At 44.4% G+C, this 23521-nt stretch overlaps 1 protein-coding gene across 2 annotated transcripts in view; it reads left to right on the top strand.

Annotated features, from left to right (window-relative positions):
* Window positions 1-23521, top strand: part of iffo2b (intermediate filament family orphan 2b) — a 156925-nt gene that overhangs the window by 121656 nt on the left and 11748 nt on the right. For both annotated transcript variants that reach the window (XM_084316032.1, XM_084316031.1), the window contains exon 4: window positions 22717-22887. In XM_084316032.1, coding sequence (XP_084172158.1) covers window positions 22717-22887 — 171 coding nt within the window. The remainder of the gene's footprint in view (window positions 1-22716; window positions 22888-23521) is intronic.

The raw sequence follows: 23521 nt of genomic DNA, 5'->3' as shown, positions 1-23521 counted from the left end.
TCTTTGCTTTACTCCCCCTCTTGCATGTGAATAACAGGTGAAGGTAAGTTACCAGTAGTATACCTTTAGGAAGCATAGATTGTTTGGTACTATAATATTGAGCAAACATCTAATTGCAACATGCAACAATTTCAAGGATTTTACAAAGACAATTATTTTATAGCTCATATAACCTTCCAGAACATTGGGAGGACACACCAGAACAGTGGCAGGACAACTTATAGCACTAGAGGTGTAACGATACACATATTTATAGATTCTATACGAATTTCAATTTTGAGGTCACATTTTTCTTTATGCGTGAAAATATATTTATACTTCAGAGCTCTAGTTATAGATTATATATATAATATATATTAGGGATGCTCGATATTGGCTTTTTTACCTATTACCGATATTGTCCAACTCTTAATTTCCGATACCGATATCAACCGATACCGATATATGCAGGGTTTCCCCCTCCAAAAAACGGAATAATTTCAGGTAATTAACATTACATATCTCTTGTCGTGTAATTAACACAACATTATGCATACTTTGACAATAAATAAAATAATAATTTGTTCTTACTTGCTTGCCTGGGTAAATAAAGGTTAAATAAATGTAAAAAATAAAAATAAAAGAATTGAAAACTGATACCGATATTTTCCGATATCACATTTTTATGCCGATATCGGCCGATAATATCGGACATCCCTAATATATATATATATATATGCTACACAGGAGGTTTGGCTTAGAAAAATACTGATTTAATTTAAATGTCGTAAACAATGAAAACAAGCCTTAAACATTATGCTCATAGCAGTAGCCATATCCATACCACCAGTTAAACTGTACCTTAAACATTATGCTCATAGCAGTAGCCATATCCATACCACCAATTAAACACTTCGTGCACAGCACTGAATAAAAATCCACAATGTACCTTTACATACCAGCATCCATCTGGTTACACCCCTATCCGCTACCTTCATAAGCAGGTGTGTGGTCACCTACTCGCCTCCTTCTTCACTTTCACCACAAGGAAGTGCCTGTTGTATACCCCACTTGACGAGGTTGTTAAGCTGAAGAAAGTTGAGAGGAAAACAGAAGACGGGAAGATACGTTGACATTATATCTTTATTTTCTCTCTCACTATTTTCGAGAAAATACGGCGATATTGTCTTTGTCACTGGAGTGTCTGGAAAATGATGATCATTCTGACCTCCACCGGCTTTTTTCGTATTAGGGGCTCGCGCCGCTGATATACTCCCCAACTGCAGTCCTCCTTGCTGCGGCTGGATGGGTATTGACCCTCCGGTCATACAGCTGGACTGTGGGAGGCACCGGCTGTTGTGAGAAACCGGTTTGCTTCCGTGTTGGGTGAGTACTGTTTTGCTTGCGAGCGCTAGTTGTCTGTTAACGCTATGGGGGTTAGCTGACAATTTTACGAAAGCCGGCCCCGGACTGGGGTCCTCTGCTCGGCTTCTTAAGCGGCGGACGGAGGATCTTGGTCTGACGCCCATGATGGTCAACCTAGTGGCCCGCGACCGAGACCTGGTTGAACCCAGGATTCTCTGGACAAGCGGATGCTTCTCTGTCCCGTGCAGGCCCCATCTTTCACGTGAATGTGAAAGTACACCCTAAGGCACGAGGAAAAGTGGGCATGGATCTTCGTTATCGGGAGTTCCATGCTCAAGTCGGCTACAGCCCGGATGGGAATTGTGCCGGCTCCGCTGTATGTCTGTTAAATCACTGTTGAAAACTGTGTTTGACATTTCTTTTTCTCTTCCCTCTTAGGATGGGGAGGGACTCAGCCGGCGGCCTGTCTGAAGTGTGGCTTATTATGTGTGTACAGTTCAGGTGATAGCTGCTTAGCTGGCGTGCTAGTTTGTGGCCTACTGTGTTGGCCAGTCAGCTGTTAGCTGCGGCGCTAGCTTGTTGTGTTCACTAGGCTAGTAAACGTTAGCTTGTTGCTTTCAGTCGGGCGGCTGTTAGCTTAATGCTACACTGTTGAACATTACTGTGACTATAACATGCCTTAAACACTCTGACTACGACGTCATCTTTGACAGAGGATGTTAGTCGACCCTACACCCGGGTGCCATGCCAGCAAGGACTTCGTCAACATGGAGAATGGCGGCTGGGTGGCGTAGCGGACATACCCTTGTCACCAACGCAGGAGATGCTGGGTTCGACTCGGTGTCCTGTTGACCAGTGTTGCAGTCCTCTCGGCCTGCGCTCAGGGTGAAGGTAGGAGTCCTGACCGGACTTTAAACACTTCTTCTTTTCTTCCCTTCTAAATGTTTTGTAATAACGATGTTTCCAAAACATGTGTTGCTGCAATACATTGAGGATACGACGCGTGTTGTGTGTGAATTGTCTTGTCACTGGTATAGCTTCTCTCTCCATAGTAAATCGCCGTTGTTTTTTACATGTGTAAAAATTAACTGGTTAGTTGTGATGAGAACATGTGTGTTCATGTAACGTTTGTAACGTGGGTGAACTCACAACTAAGAGGGTTAGTTAACCTGTGAAGCTATGCTTAGTGACATGTGATTGAGGAATGAATCTTTTTCTCAGCCTGTGATGACAATGAACAACATGTTCACATATTAACAGGAGTACCTGTTCAAACCTGGTCGTATCAAGGGTAAAGTAGGAGGGGTGACCCCCCCCCCGGTTTCCCTGGGGCTTCCCCCCCTCCTCTCAGACATGTTGTTTACAATATATTGTGTCACTGTGTTTGTGGGGATACGATGTAACCTTCAGCTTAAAGTTGCTGGGGTTGTGCATCCGCTTGAGAAACAATTTTTTCCTAAAGAAAAGGTTGTTTGGTCACTTATCATGTGTGCTTAGCAAGGTCTGTGGCCAATACATAATCGAGGACTTGTGTCTTCTCTCGTTATGAAAAACGGCTGTTCGGCACGTTACAGGGTAGGGGGGGGGGAGAGGGAGTTTCCTGGTCCCACGGCCTGAAAAATTGGGCGTGTGCACCGCGGAAATTACCCCGCCATAGAGTACGTCACTGAGCGCGTCTCTATTGGAAAGACTTCTGTGAGTTGTTCAGGTCCATGTTATGGATCTGTTTCAGGGAGTTGTCAGAGCTCCTCCTCACGAAGCTCCTCCTCAGGGAGAAGTGCCTTCTGTGAGTTCGGACTCTCCTTCCCAGTGAGGGAGCCTCCTCAGAGTTTCAGAGCCTCCTCCTCAGATTGTCAAGGTGAGTAGAACTTCAAAAAGGAGTTCTGCTCTATTGTGTGTGTATTCGATTCAATTCGATTATTGAGTGTGTATTGGTTCAGTGCCTCCTCCTCGGAGAGCCCTAACCCAAGTGTTACATAGCTCAATGTTGCAATATTTCTTTTCAATCTATACAGCTCGCGTGGGAAGTCTCTCTGGGGATTCCCGTCTCCTCCCTGTGGCGAGGGTGGCGGGATGTAAAAATGAAAAAAAAATTACCCTCAGCCGCGTCACGTGGGATTCATGTCAGTCTGTGTTTCTTTCTTTTTTAATAAAAAGAGGAAAGAACATGAAGCACGACGGCTCCTTGTCGTTCTCCCAGGCGACTTGGAGGAACAATGTCTGGTGTCTTGTTAGACTATCCATTGATGTGTTTGGGTCTCGACGCGTACATAGTGCTGGCTCGGGGTGTTTCTGATAAGAATCACGCATGAGGCTGGTACGCCTTGGTTGCTCATTATTAAAACAGCGTTTTTATAGGGCAACTGGGATGGAGGTTTTCTCTTCCGAGCGCCTGTTACTAGGTCTCGACAAATTCTCGTTCATATCTGGGGGATGTTAACGGAATAGATCAAAACATAGGTAGAGGGGTCTCACGCCCTTGGGGTGGGCCACTGGGCGCGGTACGAATGGGACCGTCTGGGTGGCGCCCTCTTTTCATGTTTTAGATTGACACTCCTCTCTTGGAGTGGGGATGTCGGCGTGGTTAGGGCACGGGACTGGTTCTGGGCACGCTGGTCCAGGTCAGTTAACCCGTTGTCCGCCGGGGACGCAGATCTGCTGTTCTGGTACCCTGAGGGACTTGGGCTTTTTTCGGGGGGAAAAATGCCGGGTCGGCCCGGGTGTCACAGGGTTGGGCGTTATGGAGACCCTTTGTTGGGTACATGTTGTACCTGGCACTATCATGAAGGGGCTGGTTCTCCTTTCTTTTCGCTCCTCTCTCACGCATGGCGAAGAGGGGGCTGTTGGGGTGGTCTTTTGGACCTCCTCTGGTGACCCTGTGTGCTTCCCGAGCCGCCGGGCCCGGTCCGAGGTAATGTTTCGTCGACCCGTAGGCCTGGAATAACCCTTTTTGAAAACTGAAACACTTGTACTGCGGTATAGCCAGTGTATACCCGCAGGTGTGTTTGAGTTTTTTCTTGAGGGGTTATAGGAACAACCACCGCATGTGGTACCAAGAGGGTGGTTGATTCCCTGGTGTGTTAGAGCAGAGTCAACTCCCGGGTTACCCGGTTGAGTGTGCCCCTGCACGTTCATGACGTCTGCCAATCGTGTCAGCCTTCTCTGCCTCGACCCCTCTGGGTCGGGGTTTTTTGGTGGAGGCTTTGTCATGGTGCGCAACAATGCCAGCATACACCCCTTCCGCCAGGGTGCTGTTTTCAGTTGACCCCTTTGGCGCCTGTCTCGTCCGCAGTGCTCCAGGCTCGGGTCAAACGCCTGCTGCCTGGTTTAAGGGATCGACCCCTCTGGGGTCGTCTCCCCGGTGCGCTACCTGCTTCCGCTGTAGTATAGCCTTTTGAGTGCTTCAAGTTACGGCCATGCTGACTGCCTGTGTTGCAGGGTCAGTGTGTCAGGCGGCGTACTAGTGGGGGGAAGGGCCCGCTCTTGGAGGGGCCCTGTCCGAATACGCTGGCGATGTGGGGGGCGGTGTCACTAAGTGACCGCCTGGTGAGGTCTTGATGCTTTGGCGTCATTGACCTCTCCGGGCCCCCTTTTTCCGGGGGATCCAGTCCCTTCAGTGGGTCTGGGTCTTCCTTCGCGCTCCGCTGCTACGGCCTTGCCACGGGGTTGAGTTTGCTCTTGACCCCGTGATTTTGGGGGCAGTAACGACGTTTGTTCCTTCCGTTCATTCCCTGGTGACATGCGGGTTGTGCGTGTGCGTAGTTGTGGGGTCAAGCCACGGTCTGCTCACCCTGTGCGTTGAGTTGCTCGAGTTTCTCTTCGCACGGTCGGATGCGTCTCCCTCCCGTCCTCCAATAGGGAGGGTATCCTCCATTAGGGAGGGTCGGGGGGGCTCGGTCCTCTCCGGTCTGATGGTTGTGGGGGGCCTCAGCGGGGTACATTTGTCAAGCTTCAGGCTCCCGCTCAGCTCCTGTAGTGCAGATGACGCTGAGCAGCAGCCAGTATGATATAGAACGTAAGGTTATGTATATAACCAAGTTCTATGAATACTGGTGACGCTCAGCGTCGGGACGCCACTGCGGCCCTTGACCTCGCCTTGTGGTGAAAGTTTGGGAAGGAGGCGAGTAGGTGACCACACACCTGCTTATGAAGGTAGCGGATAGGGGTGTGGTCAGACGGATGCTGGTATGTAAAGGTACATTGTGGATTTTTTATTCAGTGCTGTGCACAAAGTGAGGTTAGTGCAGATGACGCTGAGCGTCACCAGTATTCATATAACTTGGTTATATACATAACCTTATGTTAAACTGTACCATAACCATTATGCTAACAGCAGTAGCCATACCATACCACCAGTTAAACTGTACCATAACCATTATGCTAACAGCAGTAGCCATACCATACCACCAGTTAAACTGTACCTTAAACATTATGCTAACAGCAGTAGCCATACCATACCACCAGTTAAACTGTACCATAAACATTATGCTAACAGCAGTAGCCATACCATACCACCAGTTAAACTGTACCTTAAACATTATGCTCATAGCAGTAGCCATACCATACCACCAGTTAAACTGTACCTTAAACATTATGCTCATAGCAGTAGCCATACCATACCACCAGTTAAACTGTACCTTAAACAAATGCTCATAGCAGTAGCCATACCATACCACCAGTTAAACTGTACCTTAAACATTATGCTAACAGCAGTAGCCATACCATACCACCAGTTAAACTGTACCTTAAACATTATGCTAACAGCAGTAGCCATACCATACCACCAGTTAAACTGTACCTTAAACATTATGCTAACAACAGTAACCATATCCATACCACCAGTTAAACTGTACCTTAAACATTATGCTAACAGCAGTAGCCATATCCATACCACCAGTTAAACTGTACCTTAAACATATGCTCATAGCAGTAGCCATACCATACCACCAGTTAAACTGTACCTTAAACATTATGCTAACAGCAGTAGCCATACCATACCACCAGTTAAACTGTACCTTAAACATGTGCTCATAGCAGTAGCCATACCATACCACCAGTTAAACTGTACCTTAAACATTATGCTAACAGCAGTAGCCATATCCATACCACCAGTTAAACTGTACCTTAAACATATGCTCATAGCAATAGCCATACCATACCACCAGTTAAACTGTACCTTAAACATTATGCTAACAGCAGTAGCCATATCCATACCACCAGTTAAACTGTACCTTAAACATATGCTCATAGCAGTAGCCATATCCATACCACCAATTAAACTGAGAGAGATACCCAGAGAGACCCAGGGAGGAGAAGGAGGGAAGGGGAATTTTCAATAAAGTTCTACATTTGTATTCACTTTCCTGAATGTAGATTTGATTAGATTAGATTTTACTGATAGTGACAGGACACTCAACTTTCATCCAACAGATGCATGTCTGTATCCCTAGTCATGTGACAACCAAAGATTAGCACCTAATAAATGCAATACACCTGACCACTTTCCTCATATGAACTGCACATCATTTGAAATGATTGCATGTTGTATTTATCGTTTTGTTCAGTGTCGTTTCTGTAGTAGTGGGCAAACAGGTTGCTCATGCTTTTCAGACATGTATATCTTGACGTCCTTAGATGAGGTGTAGCCTACTTCTCGTCGTAGTGCACAAATATGTGTTGTCATAGTCATAGCTCCTAATATGTCCAAAATAATCTATCTGCATTTGTAGGCAAACCATTCCCACACTTGACATACCTGTCCTACCACCTCCTTTAACCAATCTATCATAATATAATTATGTTGACAACATAATGATATAACAGTTTAACCATTGCACTGTGCATAGATTGATGTGCAATTTACAAATGTGGGTATGATGTATCAACCCTATATCACGCCCATGCATGAAGTACGCATACCGGTCAAGTTCAAGTTCAAGTTCTTTATTTGTCAAATACACAACAATACAGGGGCATTGCAGGTAATGGAATTCTTGTGTTTCGAGCTCAGACTCAATAGTGCACAATTAAGAAACAACAATGTATACAAGAATGGTAACAATAAGTAGTAGTAGTAAAATATAAAATGAGGTAAGATAAAATAGAATTTTTTTTACAGAAAGTGGGTCTCATTCACCAAGGACTTACGACAGAAAGGGCTTTCTCTTAAGTGGTCTGCACACGGCGGGCGACCGATGTCGCCTGGCGATGCGATCGCCTGTTGCTCAACGACAATCGCTTGCCCCTCCACACCAGGGGCGACCGTCGCACTGTCTAGCTGGGGGTGTGGTTATTTGCTTCCCCCCGGGAGATATAGGAGGACGGACCCGTTATGTTGTTGTGAAGCAAGCGTATTTAATAGCAGGTAGCTGTGTTGTGTGTTAAGAGGGAGTATTAACCTGTAAAACCCATATTGAGCTGGAATTAAACCACTATACGAATACAACCTCTCCTCATTCTTCCTGACATTACTGCATGCCTGATCGCTACGATACGTTCATTACCACCGATTGGACAAGTATTGTTATGCAGCTGCTGAAAGAGAATGTTTTTTTCACGGAAGACGCAAACTGTTTTGTTCTCAATCATCATTTTCTTTGGACAATAAACCTTACAAACTACATCAGCTGCAGCCTGGACATTAAACTCTGTCAACATCCACAACTTCTTTTGTTACCCGAGTATTAAAACACTAGTAGGTGCATCGTGGCGCATTGTTAATTTATTAGTTAATGACAAGCGGCCACTATAGCTTCTCAAACTAACGTTTTTTTTTTTCTCCATTTTCCTCAGATTTTCTCCCATCCCAATGTTAGTCGTATCAATTCCCAATCCCCCTTCCTGGTCGCTGCGCACTTACCCCCCACAGTCAGATCATCTGGGAGAGTGGAGGCTATCACGTGCTTCCTCCGACACACGTCCAGCCAATCAACCGCTTCTTTTCACCTGGCAGCGCGGATCCTCCCTGAGAGGGCGTAGCGTGTGGAAGGATCACACTATCCCACTCAGGTCCTATCCGCGCTTAGCAGGCGCCCCGACCGAACTGTAGGAGTCGCTGTTTACAACGACCCGGACCCACCCCGCCAGCTTCTCCCACCCTCTAATACTGCCAATTGTATTAGTGTGAACGGCCAGCCAAGCTGGTGACAACCCCGGAGCTGTGAGCTGGATTCGAACAGGCGAATCCAGCTCACAGCTCCGGGGTTGGTGACGAATGCAATCTCCGCTACACCACCTAACCGCCCCTAAACTAACGTTATTTATTTAAATTGTTCCCGTTAATAATAATGAACATAAGTAGCATGGTAATAATATGTAGGTTATTGATAGGGATGTCCCGATCACCTTTTTTTGCTCCCGATCCGATCCCGATCATGTGATTTTGAGTATCTACCGATCCCGATCATTCCCGATCCGATCAATAAAAAATTAAAAAAAATTAAATTTTTTTTTTTTTTTTTTTTTTTTTTTATCTTAATTTCTCACATTACATTCACCCTGAATGTTGACGTTATCCAGGTGAAAAGTTAACTTCATTCAAGCGAGGCATTTGCATTTGCAATCCTTGACATAAATCATTTGATGTATAATTAAATCAAAGGAAATGCGTTTGGGTCTGAGTGTGGCTGGTCTGCCGTTTCTACAGCTGGATACTATTAGTTTGTTTTGGCAAAATTCTTCTGCTCTGTGACTGTGAGTCTGTGACAATAATTAAATGAATGATGATATGCAATTTAAAACCAAAACTAAGGCCTCAGTATGAGTTTACCTACCTCCCAGCACAATGTGCTCCAGCCTGCTGCTTCATGAGATGGCAATAACATACATAGAGCAATGGCGCCATCGTCTGTAAAAACCAGGTGACTGCACGTCAGCTAAAGAAAATGCAATCAATGTTTTTGTTATTTTTTTATTTAACAGTATCCAACAGGATTCACTTATTGCAGCACAAACAAAATAAATATAAAGCGTATAGTTATATATCAGTGGTGCACCACAAAATAAAATAACCATGTAAAACAAATATTGTGCAGAATTAAGAATAGTGCAGCAATAACAAATGTACTGGTCTGGTAGTGCAAGTAACAGAGGTAGCTTGACTTTACATTCATTCATACTCAATGACTCATACATAATAAAATAAAATATAAAAATTGTCTTAGTGCAGAATAATTCTAGTCTAGACTATGAACTAGTCTAGTTTTAAAATTAAATTAACAGCAGCAGCTCAATGAAACGTGACAAACAACATGTATATATTCAAATATAAATTGTAAACAATGGGATATAAAATTGCAACACACTTTTAAATTAACCCTTGAAATTTGAATGTACTCTAGACTATGACCTAGTCTAGTTTAAGCAGCAGCTCAATGCAATGTGAAAAACTACGTATTTCACAATTCAAATATAAAATGTAAACATGAGATTTTTTTTAAGGGAAGCCTAACCCCTTGAAATTTGAATGTACTCTAGACTATGACCTAGTCTAGTTTAAGCAGCAGCTCAATGCAATGTGAAAAACAACATGTATATATTCAAATATAAATTGTAAACAATGGGATATAAAATTGCAACACACTTTTAAATTTTTTTAAGGGAAGCCTAACCCTTGAAATTTGAATGTACTCTAGACTATGACCTAGTCTAGTTTAAGCAGCAGCTCAATGCAATGTGAAAAACTACGTATTTCACAATTCAAATATAAAATGTAAACATGAGATTTTTTTTAAGGGAAGCCTAACCCCTTGAAATTTGAATGTACTCTAGACTATGACCTAGTCTAGTTTAAGCAGCAGCTCAATGCAATGTGAAAAACAACATGTATATATTCAAATATAAATTGTAAACAATGGGATATAAAATTGCAACACACTTTAAAAAAATTTTAAGGGAAGCCTAACCCTTGAAATTTGAATGTACTCTAGACTATGACCTAGTCTAGTTTAAGCAGCAGCTCAATGCAATGTGAAAAACAACGTATTTCACAATTCAAATATAAAATGTAAACATGAGATTTTTTTTAAGGGAAGCCTAACCCCTTGAAATTTGAATGTACTCTAGACTATGACCTAGTCTAGTTTAAGCAGCAGCTCAATGCAATGTGAAAAACTATGTATTTCACAATTCAAATATAAAATGTAAACATGGGATATAAAATATTAATTTAAACATGGGATATAAAATTGCAACCAACACGCTTTTTTTCTTCTTTTTTTCTGCACTCTATTCTTACTCACTGTCTGGCATCACAATTAAGTGGAGATTTTTTTTTAAGAAAACAAGCATCTCTACCCTCTCAGCTGAGAGCCGATTCCTTTTCTCATCCAGGACGTTGGACACTGCACTAAAGAGTCTCTCACTGTCCACAGAGGTGCAGGGGGCACCGAGAAACTTGGTTGCAACAGCAGCCAGTGAGGGGAAACGTGAGACATTATCTTTCCAGTAGTGCAGAGGATTGCTTTTCCTAGGGTGGGTTTGCTCTGAGAGATAGGTCTGTACCTGGACTTCAGCTAATGTACTGCTCACAGACCGGGCCTCGAGCGGATTCTCTCCCAAAATCTCATCCATGACTCTGCCCAGGCAGCTGCTTGTGCTTGCTTCTTCTTCTAGACGTGGTGTCTTGCTTCTAGGCTCTGCGCTGGCGTCTGCGGCCTCTGGCTCTCTGGCAGCCCTCTCGTCCTCCATCTTCACCACCTCCTGGATGAGCTTCTCCTTGGCAAGCCTCAGGTTGTCTGACTTTGTGAAGAATCTGAAAGTAGATAAATGTATCAATTACCCACAAGTTCACAACTAAGTCAGTCAAACATATGGCAAGACAACACACAGCATTTTATTTAGATAAGATTATTTAGCATTCATTTTTTTTTTAGATTATTCTTGCCTGTCTTTGTATCTTGGATCCAATATAGTGGCGATGGTGTATAGTGGCTCCACCTCTATCTCAGCAAAGCGGGTCTCCACTGCAGCTAGGAGCGTGCTCTTCATGGTTTTGACCCCCTGGTCAGTGGTCATCTCTCGAGAGAGTACACGTCTGAGGGCTGTTTGGATGAATGAAATGGATGAATGGTTTATTATTTAGAATATAAAATACATTTATTTTATAGTAAAATTAAATTATTAAAATATAGCAAATTATTAATTAATTTAATTAATATAATAATAACCTGTTATTGCAGGGATTACATCAGCTGCAGATGCAGTGGGGTTGCTCACATCCCTTGTGAGTTCCTCAAATGGAACTAACACCTCAGCTGTCTTCTCCATCAGGGTCCACTGGCTGGCTGTCAGGGTGGTTGGGAGGGTGTAGTCAGCTGCATACACACAGAGAGCCCGCTTCTGCTCCAAGATGCTCTGCAACATGTAGAGGCTGCTGTTCCACCTCACAGCAACGTCCTGCTGTAGACGCTTGATGTCCATCTTCAGGTCGTTCTGGATATCTTCCAGACGCGAATAGGCCAACGGCGAATGTTTGAAATGGCCAATGATTTTCCTTGCGGTGGCCAGTGTGTCTGTGACGCTGCGCTGAGACAGTAGACCCTCATGCACGGCAAGTTGGAGCGTGTGCGCGAGACAGCCCACACTCGTTACTTCCATGTCATCCATGGCCTTCTTCATGTTTCGCGCGTTGTCCCGCAAAATAACATGGACCCGTGACTTCTCAATTCCCCAACTGTTAAGCATGCCCAGGAGCGCCTCTCTAACACGATCTGCCGTGTGAGATCCTCGGAAGTTCTGCGTATGCAATGTAGCATGATGCAACTCAAACTCGGAGTCAATCCACTGAACGGTGAAGCTAATGAGTGACATTGGACTCACTGAAGAACTCCATATGTCTGTGGTAAATGATAAAGCAGGCACACCTCTTAACATGGCTTGCAGGTGGTCACGGAGCTTGGTGTGAAGCGCAGGCAGAGCTTTGTCGGTGAAGTAGTGCCGAGAAGGCAACTGATAACGTGGCTCCAAGTGCTCTATGAGACGGCGAAACCCCACGTTCTCCATCACAGATAACGGCTGGTCATCCAACGCGATGAATTCAGCTATCTTGGCTGTTATTTTCTTGGCCCTGTCACCCTGCTCTGGCAGTTTATCTTTCCGTTTAAGAGTCTCTGAAAGTGTCGGTTGTACAACGTGTCTGAGTGTAGTTGCAGCGATGTACTCGCCATGTTGTTGTTTGTGGCTTTTTTTCAGGTGACGAATTAGATTCGTGGTGTTGAACGCGGCTCTGTTTTTTCCTCCACGCGGAATCTCCTCCTTGCAAACATTGCAAGTTGCAAATGGATTGGCTTGACTTTGTACTTTAAAGTGCTTCCAAACCTCTGACATGTTTCTACTCCGTGGATAACGTGTTTCGGGGGCGACGTGTTGTTGTTGTGAGCGTGTAGGTATCTTGAGATTCGGCATACGTCACTCTTGCAACGGTGTAAATTAAAGGGAAGGTGTTTGTTGTGGACATTTCTTCTGCTGTGTGTGACAATAAATAAATGAATGATGATATATTATGTAATTTAAAACCTAAACTAAGGCCTCAGTATGAGTTTAAGACGTGAACATGGTCATGTTTGTTGAATAATAATAAAAAAATAAAATAAAAATTATAATACCCCCCTTTTTTTTTGACAGCCGATTTTTTTTATTTTTCCCCTCCGATCCCCGATCCAATGAAAACCACGTGATCGACGCCGATTCCGATCACGTGATCGGATCGGGACATCCCTAGTTATTGATCAATGAATGTATTGATACATTAAAGGTGTACAAATGATACACCAGTAGAACTTCTGCACTACTTCTACTGTAGAAGTCATGTTATTTCCTCATTGTCCGTGTGCCGTCGCCTCAAAAAATAGGATTGAGGCGATATTTAGTGAGGCGACAGAAATAGCTTGCCGACCGTCGCTTCAAAATCTCCTGCCGTGTGTTCTCTCATTCATTTCTTTTTGATAAATTTTTTTATTATTACTTAACATGAAAACAAGACAACACAATACAATAACCATAATAACAATACACAGAACTTCACAGGGAGATAACAGAACAATAATAATAAAAGAAATAACAATTTATAAAAACAGAGTACAACATTTAAATTTTAAAGGGGTACTATCTTACAATTGGCCTTTCCCAGTATTCAGTACCGTTTCCCGGCCGTGTGGCTCTATATCAATAAGACTTATGTCTCTAATTCTCATATTGGCGCACTCTTCCAATTCCCCTCACAACCCTCACCCTCACAAAACTGAGTCATCTCAAAACGTGCATATCAGTGATGTCAGAGATTTCCAGCTGCATAACAATGTGGCAATTGTCACCAGGCCACACAGTGGTTGGAGCCCAGCCTCAAAACGGCTTAAGATCCTGAGGTAGAAAAACGCTGCCCCTGAGTACCCGACCAGAAATACAAAACAATGAACCTTTTCGAAAAACAAAAACCTACAGAGTGTTCCATAGACTCACAGGAACCGTGCAAAAGTGCCCAAACAGTGAAGAAATAGCAAAATAGCTCCCCCCCAATAAAATTCCCCCAGTTAAAGTTAAGAAGGACAAGACAAAAGACAAGACAGACAAGACATTTCCTCCTCCCCCTCCCACGAGACCGCTGGACTCCCCCGAACAAGCACCTCAACCCCGCTCAGCCGCACACGGCGGTCCTGACCTTCTCAGCTGTTGCAAACCACAGGTCAATACCAGCCTGCCCCACCCCAATCACCCGCGCCGTGGATATCTTTTTTTTTTTTTTTTTTTTTTTGTGATTGTGACCTTTATTTGTGTGCCATACATTTATGGAGGAAACAGACACGTTTTTTCTTTTAAATGAATTGCACGCTGTATAAGAAATATCACAGCCCAAACTGGCTCTGTACAAAATAACTGAATGCAAGACCATATAGGCCTACTTGCTAATTGGTCTTTGCTATGGGTACCATTTTCTTTTTTTTTTTTAATTTTTTTTATTATTGCAAAACAAAACTTATTAAAAGTCAGTACTCAACACACAATGTATAATGAAACTTTCAGTAAAGGTGGTTAAAATATATGCAAGTACAGAAACAGGATAAAACAAAAATAGTCAATAATAACATTTTAACCGTATACCGTGTATATCCAGCGAAGTTACAATTATATAAATGTTAGTATATAATATACCCCGAATACCTATTTTCTAAAACCGTGGATATTTATCTCAAGATAAATCACATCCAACAGTGTTAGGGACCAGTTAATCCTTCCATCTCAATGCTATTAGCTTCTTCGCTGCTGTGACGCCCGCTAGGACAACCCTTTTTAGTTGTACGGACGCGGGTAGTGTCGTTATATCGTTCAGGAGTAGCGTAACAGCTGTGAATGGGATAGTTAAGCCACACAAATCTGAAAGTTTGTCCGTTATTGACCTCCAGAAGCGGGCCACTGGTGGGCAATCCCAATACATATGCATATAAGTGCCAGCGGCCCTTTGAGAGCACAAAGTGCACCGAGAGTCGGTTACCAGTCCCATAGCAAATAGCTTCCTAGGTGTAAGATAGGTCCTATGAATATAATTAAAATTAATTTGCTGGTGATTGGGGTTGCGGGAAGACAATGCCACATTTGCCCAAACATCATCCCAGTCAAACTCGGGGTCCAACTCCGGGATATCCACACGCCAGATTGTATCCAATGACAAATTTTTATACGTGGATTGAATTAAGAGCGTATAAAAGTATGAGACAAACCCTCTGGAGGTCGTCCTGTCCACTATGAGCCTGAGGAAGGGGTGTGGTTGCAAAGCTTGAGCCCACGGCACGCCATGCGCCCTCAGCGCTGACCTTAGTTGAAGGTAAAGAAAGAAGGACTCGCCGGGAAGATCATAAAATTCTCTTAAGTCCTGAAACGCCCGAAGGCCGTTCTTATCATAAATATCCTCCAGAGTATGAACTCCCCTCCTTTGCCATTGAGGAATACTAACCGGCTTGTGCCCAACAAGTAGTTGCTGATTATAAAAAATTGGAGAGTCCAGGTGCCATGGGCATTTAACCCCACACGACTTCTGTACATTACGCCACGTTTGGATCACGTGAGTTATGATCGGTCCATACCTCAGTCGGCATTTCGAAATAGGGACAGTGGAGTACACTACATCCTGCAATCTTAGCGGTGAAACCGCCGGCGCTTCTAAGGAGCGCCAAGATACAGCCTCTACAGGGTCTAGCCAGCACATCAGAGGTCTCAGTGAAAAGGACCAGAAATAAAGCTTAAAATCAGGGATTGCGAGGCCCCCATCTTGTTTCCTATGTTGAGTAGTAGCTCTTTTGATTCTCTGGCGTTTGTTATTCCAGATAAACTTAGATACCATCGATTGTACCTTGCGCCAGTGGTCTATTGGAGGGGGCAGGGGGAGCATTGAGCTAACAAAATGTATCCTAGGCAGGACGTTCATTTTGATTATGGAAGCACGGGCTTGTAAGGAGTTAGGAAGGGACGACCACCTGTCTAGATCCTGGCGTATTTTATCATAAGTACCCGTGAAGTTGTACTTAGTAGTTTGACTCAGCGTGGGGAATATCTCTATGCCCAAGTATTTAAAATGTTCCACTATGGGGATATCAGCTGGTAGTCGCACCGCCTTGGCCAGCTCATTAAGAGGTAGGCAGGCTGATTTGTTCCAGTTAATCTTAAAGCCTGACAATTTACCAAAGTCGTCGATTATTCCCAGTAATTTTGTGGCCGACCGGGAGGGGTCGTCCATAAAAATCAGTAAGTCATCCGCATAGAGAGCAATTTTGTGTCGAGTATTATTGACCATTATGGGGACGATGTCCTCCGATTGCCTAATAAATTGGGCCAATGGTTCGAGGGAAAGCGCGAATAGTCCTGGGCTCAGAGGACAACCCTGTCTAGAAGATCTGGAGACTGGAAAAAGTGTGGAACAGTTTTTGCCTGTCAGTATCATTGCCGACGGCGAGGCATACAGGACTTTAATCATATGAATAAAACTCTTTCCAAGACCCATAACCTCAAGTACCTTCCACAGGTATGACCACTCTAGTCTGTCAAACGCCTTCATGGCATCCAAAGACAGAACTGTGGACGGAGCTGTATTGTCTTTACTGTTATCGACTACATGCAACAGCCTCCTAAGATTATCTGCAGCCAGGCGCCCCGGGATAAAACCAGTCTGATCGCAGTGTACCAATACGTCATAAATCTCTGCAGGCGGCGGGCCAGCACCTTGGCAAACACTTTTAGATCGGCCCCGAGAAGACTCAAGGGCCTATAGCTACCACAATAATTGGGATCTTTATCCTTTTTGAGAAGTAAAGAAATCAACGCCATGTTGACATCTCTTGAGAACTCCCCTTGTTCGATAGCGTAATTGATCATATCGAGCATCAATGGACCCAGTTGGTCCCAGAAAGCTAAATATACCTCGGGTGGAATACCATCCCAGCCTGGTGTGTGTTCTCTCATTCATAATAATGGAGGCGATACAATTCTGTCGGTCGGCTCGCTAAAAAAATCGGTCGCCTGGCTAAAATCGCTCGCCGTGTGCGGATTTTGGGATTCACCAACCGTCCCAATAAAACATATATAATTAATATTATATTATAATATATTGTCTATATTCATGTCTTGCCCTTGTCTCAAATGGCCTTAAGAGAAAGCCCTTTTTGTCGTAAGTCCGTTGGTGAATGAGACCCACTGTGTCTTGTGTATAGTGTATGTGCATGTTAACACTTTCAGTGCCACGGACGACACATCTCGTTTTATTAGGCCCCCCACTGAGTGCCCACGACGACAAATATCGTTTTATTTGTTTATTAGCGATCTGATTTCATATTTCATCAACCGAGTCTCCCGTTGGTACAGCAGCTCCTCCAGCAGCTCAGAATGGAAAAAAGCGCCCCCTATCGTCTATCCCTGTGTAACTGCAGGTCAGTCGCTTAGACTGACCTGGGATCAGTCGATATGTAGAGGCGGAGCCAGCTGGCTCCTTGAGCTGGCAAGCTGTCTGCTCAACATGGAAGTCATCGCGGGACGGGAATCAGCCTGGAATATATATTCACAGTAGCCAATACTCAATCAATAAGCGTGATCGATATTTGGAATGGCGATCAGGAATTGGAATGATCTTTTTGGAGAACATCTGATCTGAGGTAAGGAATCTATTTTACCAGTCTTGGGATAATCAGAGTTGTATTCACTGAGATCTCAGCGTTTGCCCTATGTGTGATGTGTCTGTGTGCGCGATCGCTGATGAGGAACTAAGAGAATTGATTTTTCAGATTGCGTCTCTAGCGTGCATACGTACACATATACTATCGATAATCTACCGTTTATTTGAAAACGATTCATAAATAAGCCGAAAAATGATAACGTTTTTGTGTATTCTAGAATATTCCAGTAAACGTCTTTTATCATGGAATCTTTATATTTTTCTTGAAAACGAGGGCTTTTCAAAATGCTATAAAACAAAAACGAACCGATAAAAAAACAATCCACTTCGACAATGTTGACTGGAAAACGAGTCATTGATAAGCGACGGGCAGATTAGACACATAATTTAATAATTTAAGTGTACACTACAGTGACTGACTAGTGAGACGTCGTGCCAGCCTTCACCACCTGTCGCCGTTTGCCTGGAGTGGGACACCGCCTTCGCTCCCTATTACTCCACGGGAGGATGGCGTGTTCTCATCCCGTTCCCCTCGGACCCCCTGTGTGCTGCATTGCCCGTGGGCAGCGTCTGGTCTGGAGGAGGAGGATTCCTTGGCAGAGCCGAGCCGCAGAGCCCTACTCGGTTGTAGGGACGAAGAAGATCCCTGTTACTTTTTCCCAGCCTGTTCGCCCGTTAAAGGCACAGTGCCACCTTTTTTGTGTTCATGGACGTTTTATGTTTTTACCCCCTTAAAGGCTGAGTGCCGCTTTTTTGTATTAAATAAATAATGCCCTGTTTTTGGCTAACTCTCATACCTGTCTTGTGTTGTGCTATTGGGGTCGGTTTCAAACCATAACAGGACGACCCGACCCGTCGACGACCCCAGCCAGCACAGACAGTGTATTAGAGAGCCCCTGCAGCTAACCCCATGTGTTCTTATGCTAGTCCAGCCTGTCTGCTAGCTTAGCTCCGGCAGCTAGCGCAGCCTCTATGCTGATGTATGTGTTGCAGCTAGCATAGGCCCTGTTGCTAGTAGTGCCCTGGCAGCTACCCTGTCCCTCTGCTAGCCCCACTTTATGTGTAGCTTCCCCTGCTAGCATGGCCTCCATTTTTTTTGTTTGTTGCTCTGTCATGTCCCCTGCCCCGCTGTCTGATTTCCCCCCCCCCCTGCGTTCCCGCCCCTGCAGGCCTGGCTGGTCGCCAGGTGGCTCCCGTGGAGGGGGGGGGTACTGTGAGGAATCCTGCACGCAGCCTACGAGGCGGCGTGCCGTTTTTCACCTTCATCCACCTGTTGGGAGTTTGCGATCATCTCGGGAGAGTACTTGTATTGCAGACTCCCCTCCACTCCTTGTCGGGTCGTTCTTGTTGCTACCCTCACCTGCCGCGTCTCCGGCGTGAGACGTCGTGCCAGCCATCACCACCTGTCGTCGTTTCCTGGAGTGGGACACCGCCTTCGCTCTCTACTACTCCACGGGAGGATTCCAGTGTTCCCACTCCAGACGTCGAGCCGGCTATTTCCCAGCTCCCTCTTCATGATCCCCGTTCCTGGGGTGAGGCTCGCCATCGCTCCCTATTACTCCACGGGAGGATGGCCGTGTTCTCACCCCGTTCCCCTCGGAACCCCTGTGTTCTACTGCCGCGTCTCCGGCGTGAGATGTCGTGCCAGCCTTCACCACCTGTCGCCGTTTGCCTGGAGTGGGACACCGCCTTCGCTCTCTAATACTCTACGGGAGGATTCCAGTGTTCCCACTCCAGACGTCAAGCCGGCTACTTCCCAGCTCCCTCTTCGTGATCCCCGTTCCTGGGGTGAGGCTCGCCATCGCTCCCTATTACTCCACGGGAGGATGGCCGTGTTCTCACCCCACTCCCCTCGGACCCCTGTGTTCTACTGCCGCGTCTCCGGCGTGAGACGACGTGCCCCCCGTCACCACCTGTCGCCGTTTTCCTGGAGTGGGACACCGCCTTCGCTCTCTAATACTCTACGGGAGGATTCCAGTGTTCCCACTCCAGACGTCAAGCCGGCTACTTCCCAACTCCCTCTTCGTGGTCCTGGTTCCTGGGGTGAGGCTCGCCATCGCTCCCTATTACTCCACGGGAGGATGGCGTGTTCTCATCCCGTTCCCCTCGGACCCCCTGTGTGCTGCATTGCCCGTGGGCAGCGTCTGGTCTGGAGGAGGAGGATTCCTTGGCAGAGCCGAGCCGCAGAGCCCTACTCGGTTGTAGGGACGAAGAAGATCCCCGTTACTTTTTCCCAGCCTGTTCGCCCGTTAAAGGCACAGTGCCGCCTTTTTTGTGTTCATGGACGTTTTATGTTTTTACCCCCTTAAAGGCTGAGTGCCGCTTTTTTGTATTAAATAAATAATGCCCTGTTTTTGGCTCTCATACCTGTCTTGTGTTGTGCTATTGGGGTCGGTTTCAAACCATAACAGTTTTCACATTCGCCGAAATGCTTTCTTGTGATTGGTCAATAGCCCCCGACAGCGGTGAATTATTTTTCGATAACCACCGGTGATTATTGTTTTTCGCAGCTGGAGTAATCAAGCCCCACTGACACACACTGTTTCAGTGCAGCCAATCAGACACACCTGCCGGGCTACCCGCGATAATAATAATCACTTTATTTGGGCTGACAGAGCCACAGAACAACTGCGATTTGTCAAATGAATTAGGTATATTGTTAGTAAGTTAGCCATGTAATAAGCGGGATAATGTATAGCTATACTTGGTCATCATCGCAAAATAATTGACCTTCACTGACGTTTAAAACACCTCGCCGAGGCGGCTCGGTATTTTAAACTCCGTGTCAGTCAATTATTTTGCGACAATGACCTCGTAGCTATAGATTATCCCTTACTTATGACGTCATCCCGATAAAATTATTGATAGTGATATTGGAAAAATCTTTTTCTTTTTTACACTTTATTTTTTATTTGAATTTTTTACTTTTTTCTTTTCATGTCAACGTTCACACGCACAATATATGCTTACTTAGGATTTGACTTGATTCAACAACAAAGCAGTCGGGGCAATGGCAAGCCGAAAACGGTAGAAAATGTGGTTACTTGAAGTTTGGATTTTTCTTTTTTACAACTGAGGTAGGTAGATTACATTTTTAGAGACTAAAGTACCGAAAAAAGGTACCGTTGGGTACCGGTATCGATTCACAGGTACCGGTACCGGTACCGTATCGGTTCAAATGTGAACGGTACCCATCCCTACTGACAAAGCACAATACCTGTTGGTTTTTAGTTCACTCATTGTTCAGGGAAACACATTGTTAATGAAATTGACGGATTGTGAATTTTGTGATTGACTCAAATTATATTTATTTGGAAAAATAAATATAGTCACTTTATTTGAAGAGTCAAAACTGTTCTCTTGGCTTTGTTTTGTTCATAGTAGTAACGCTCATGTCATGATAAATCTGGTTAGGTCAACACTACAGGAATGTACATTAAAAAAAAATATTATAATACAATAAATACATATATATATCGGTTATCGGTATCGGTATCGACCTTGAGGAGCAGAAAATTATCGGTATCGATATCGGGGTCAAAAAATCAATATCGTGCACCCCTAATATAAATCAATCTCCACTAAGACTTTAAAACGGTGGTGCGGCACGGTCTACGGAGACGCAGAAAAAAGCTACCAAATCCATTCAGAGACAATTCCGAGACTGACTAGCGTTGCACGTAACAAGTCTCAGTCTCTCACTCTCTCTCTCTCTCTCTCTCTCTCTCTCTCTCTCTCTCTCTCTCTCTCTCTCTCTCTCTCTCTCTCTCTCTCTCTCTCTCTCAGCAAGTACAAAACGCTGCTGACCGACAAAAGAGAATCCCTCACAGAGGAAAACACAAAGGCCTAACCAGCATGTATCACAATGGTGATGTCAGCCAGAGATGGGGAGAAGCATGAACCTTTAAAGGACATCTCTTTGAAATAAATGACATTTTACTGATTTTTTTAAAACAAATTATTATTTTGTATTATTTAACTATTTAATTGTTATTTAGTTATTGCACTGCACTTGGCAGTTGAACTGGGCAGTTGAACTGCATTGAACTGAACTGAAAAAAAGAAACCTCATAACCTAACTGGCACTGAACATTGAACTACACTGGCACTGTTTGCAGATGTACTGTTATTAAAGTTAGTTAAAAACATAATTTTTTATAGTTTTTTTTTGGTTAAATTCAAAGGAAAAAATATAAAATCAGAGAAATCCGAAAACGGGAAAATTAAAAACCGAGAAATCCGAAAACAGGACAAACGAATTTCATAGGGCCCTAGTTAAGGTGAGTTAATAAATTCACTCTGAAAATCTCCTCCGCTCTGATAAACTGACTCTTTGGTCAGAGCCCTTTGCACTCTGAGCCCTCAGAATTTCCGAACAACTTGAGTGTGCTCGCTCTGACAGTGGTTGTAAATAGTTATCAGTGTTGTATGTGACTCCCTGTATTGTAAATAGTTCATATGTGTGTTGTCACTACTGTATGTATAATTGTAAATAAGTTAATTTATGTGTTGTAAATAAATATTGTTAATATTTATTTACCTAATTTATGTGCAATCGTTTCATTTCAGCTCAGTGTAGAGAAATCTATGACGACACTGTTGACACCACGTATCCGTGACACGTGCGCCCCGCGACAACACTAGTAGTTTTGGGGGGCCTGCCACGCCCCCTGAAAAAAATCCTAGGGGAAACACTGGATTCAATCATTTGGGGACCCACTTTAACCCTTTCACTGCCACACGACAAAGGGTTAACCCTTTCACAACCACACAACAAAGGGTTAACCATTTCACAACCACACTACAGAAGGTTAACCCGTGTGGTAGTGAAGGGGTTAACGTTCTGTAGTGTGGTAGTGAAAGGGTTAATCCGACCCACACTTTGAAAAACACTGATGTACATAATTTAGTTGTTGTCAAATTCACCGTGACCTATCCAGGGTTCAGGGATCGGAACTTGTTTCATGATATTTCATTTACCTAAATTGTCTGTATTTCTGGTGGGTATATGCAATCTAAACAAGAAGCCCGCAATAGACACTGTCAGCTCGAAATTCTCAGCTGATGTGAATCATCCTTCACCTTTCGTAATAATAACTCATTATCCATCAAAGGAATCCATATTGGACTTGGTGCATAAGAAACAGTGCTACACATGTACAGCAGATGTCGATCCCACCTCTCACTCTGCTTTCCACTCCAATTTTTTCCACTTGCAGCAAATGTCTGACCTGGATACCAAGATACAGGAGAAAGCCATGTGTGTGGACATGGACATCTGCAGACGGATCGACATCACGGCAAAACTGTGCGACGCGGCTCAACAGCGCAACTCCGAGGACATGTCCAAGATGTTCAACGTCAGTCCGGCCAGGTCCCTCCCAGAGAGGGTGGGTCTCTCTCTATCTGCTGCTCTATCTGCACGTCAGATCCTCTGACAGTAATGATGGAAGAATATACTGTACTCATGAATAGACTATTAGCAATTAGACTTAGGAATAGGTGATTGTATCAGTTGCAGGGATTTTTCCTTCACCAAGGCAGACAATCTTGTGTACACGGTCAAATGCAAACACATACACAAAAAACAGTGCTCACCGACCCTTACATAGACAGAGAATGACATGCAAGCATTTGCAGACACGTGTGTGTGTACAGGCACGCACGGCACACACACACACTCGTGAATGCTGATGCTGTGACTTTCTCCCTTGCACACAAGGTTATCATATTGCGCCGACAGTGCTGGCTGAATCCCAACAATGAATCCAACCAGTATCAGGCAGAAGGGTTCTCAAGTGCAATATGGCTCCAACTCCAAATGAAATGTATTAATGTCAGACAGAGGAATATTCCCACAAGATATACTATATGTCTCTGCTGCAGGTGTGCGTGTTTCAAACTCGCTGTTAACTCTTTCGTTACCACACTACAGAAGTTAACCGTCTGCAGTGTGCTAGTGAAAGGGTTAACCTTATGTAGTGTGGTAATGAAAGGTTAACCGTCTGTAGAGTGGTAGTGAAA

The sequence above is a fragment of the Notolepis coatsorum genome, assembly GCF_963971535.1.
Source record: "Notolepis coatsorum genome assembly, chromosome: 6".
Taxonomy (NCBI): domain Eukaryota; kingdom Metazoa; phylum Chordata; class Actinopteri; order Aulopiformes; family Paralepididae; genus Notolepis; species Notolepis coatsorum.
The sequence above is the reverse complement of the archived record's forward strand: the minus strand, read 5'-3'. Positions and strand labels throughout refer to the sequence as shown.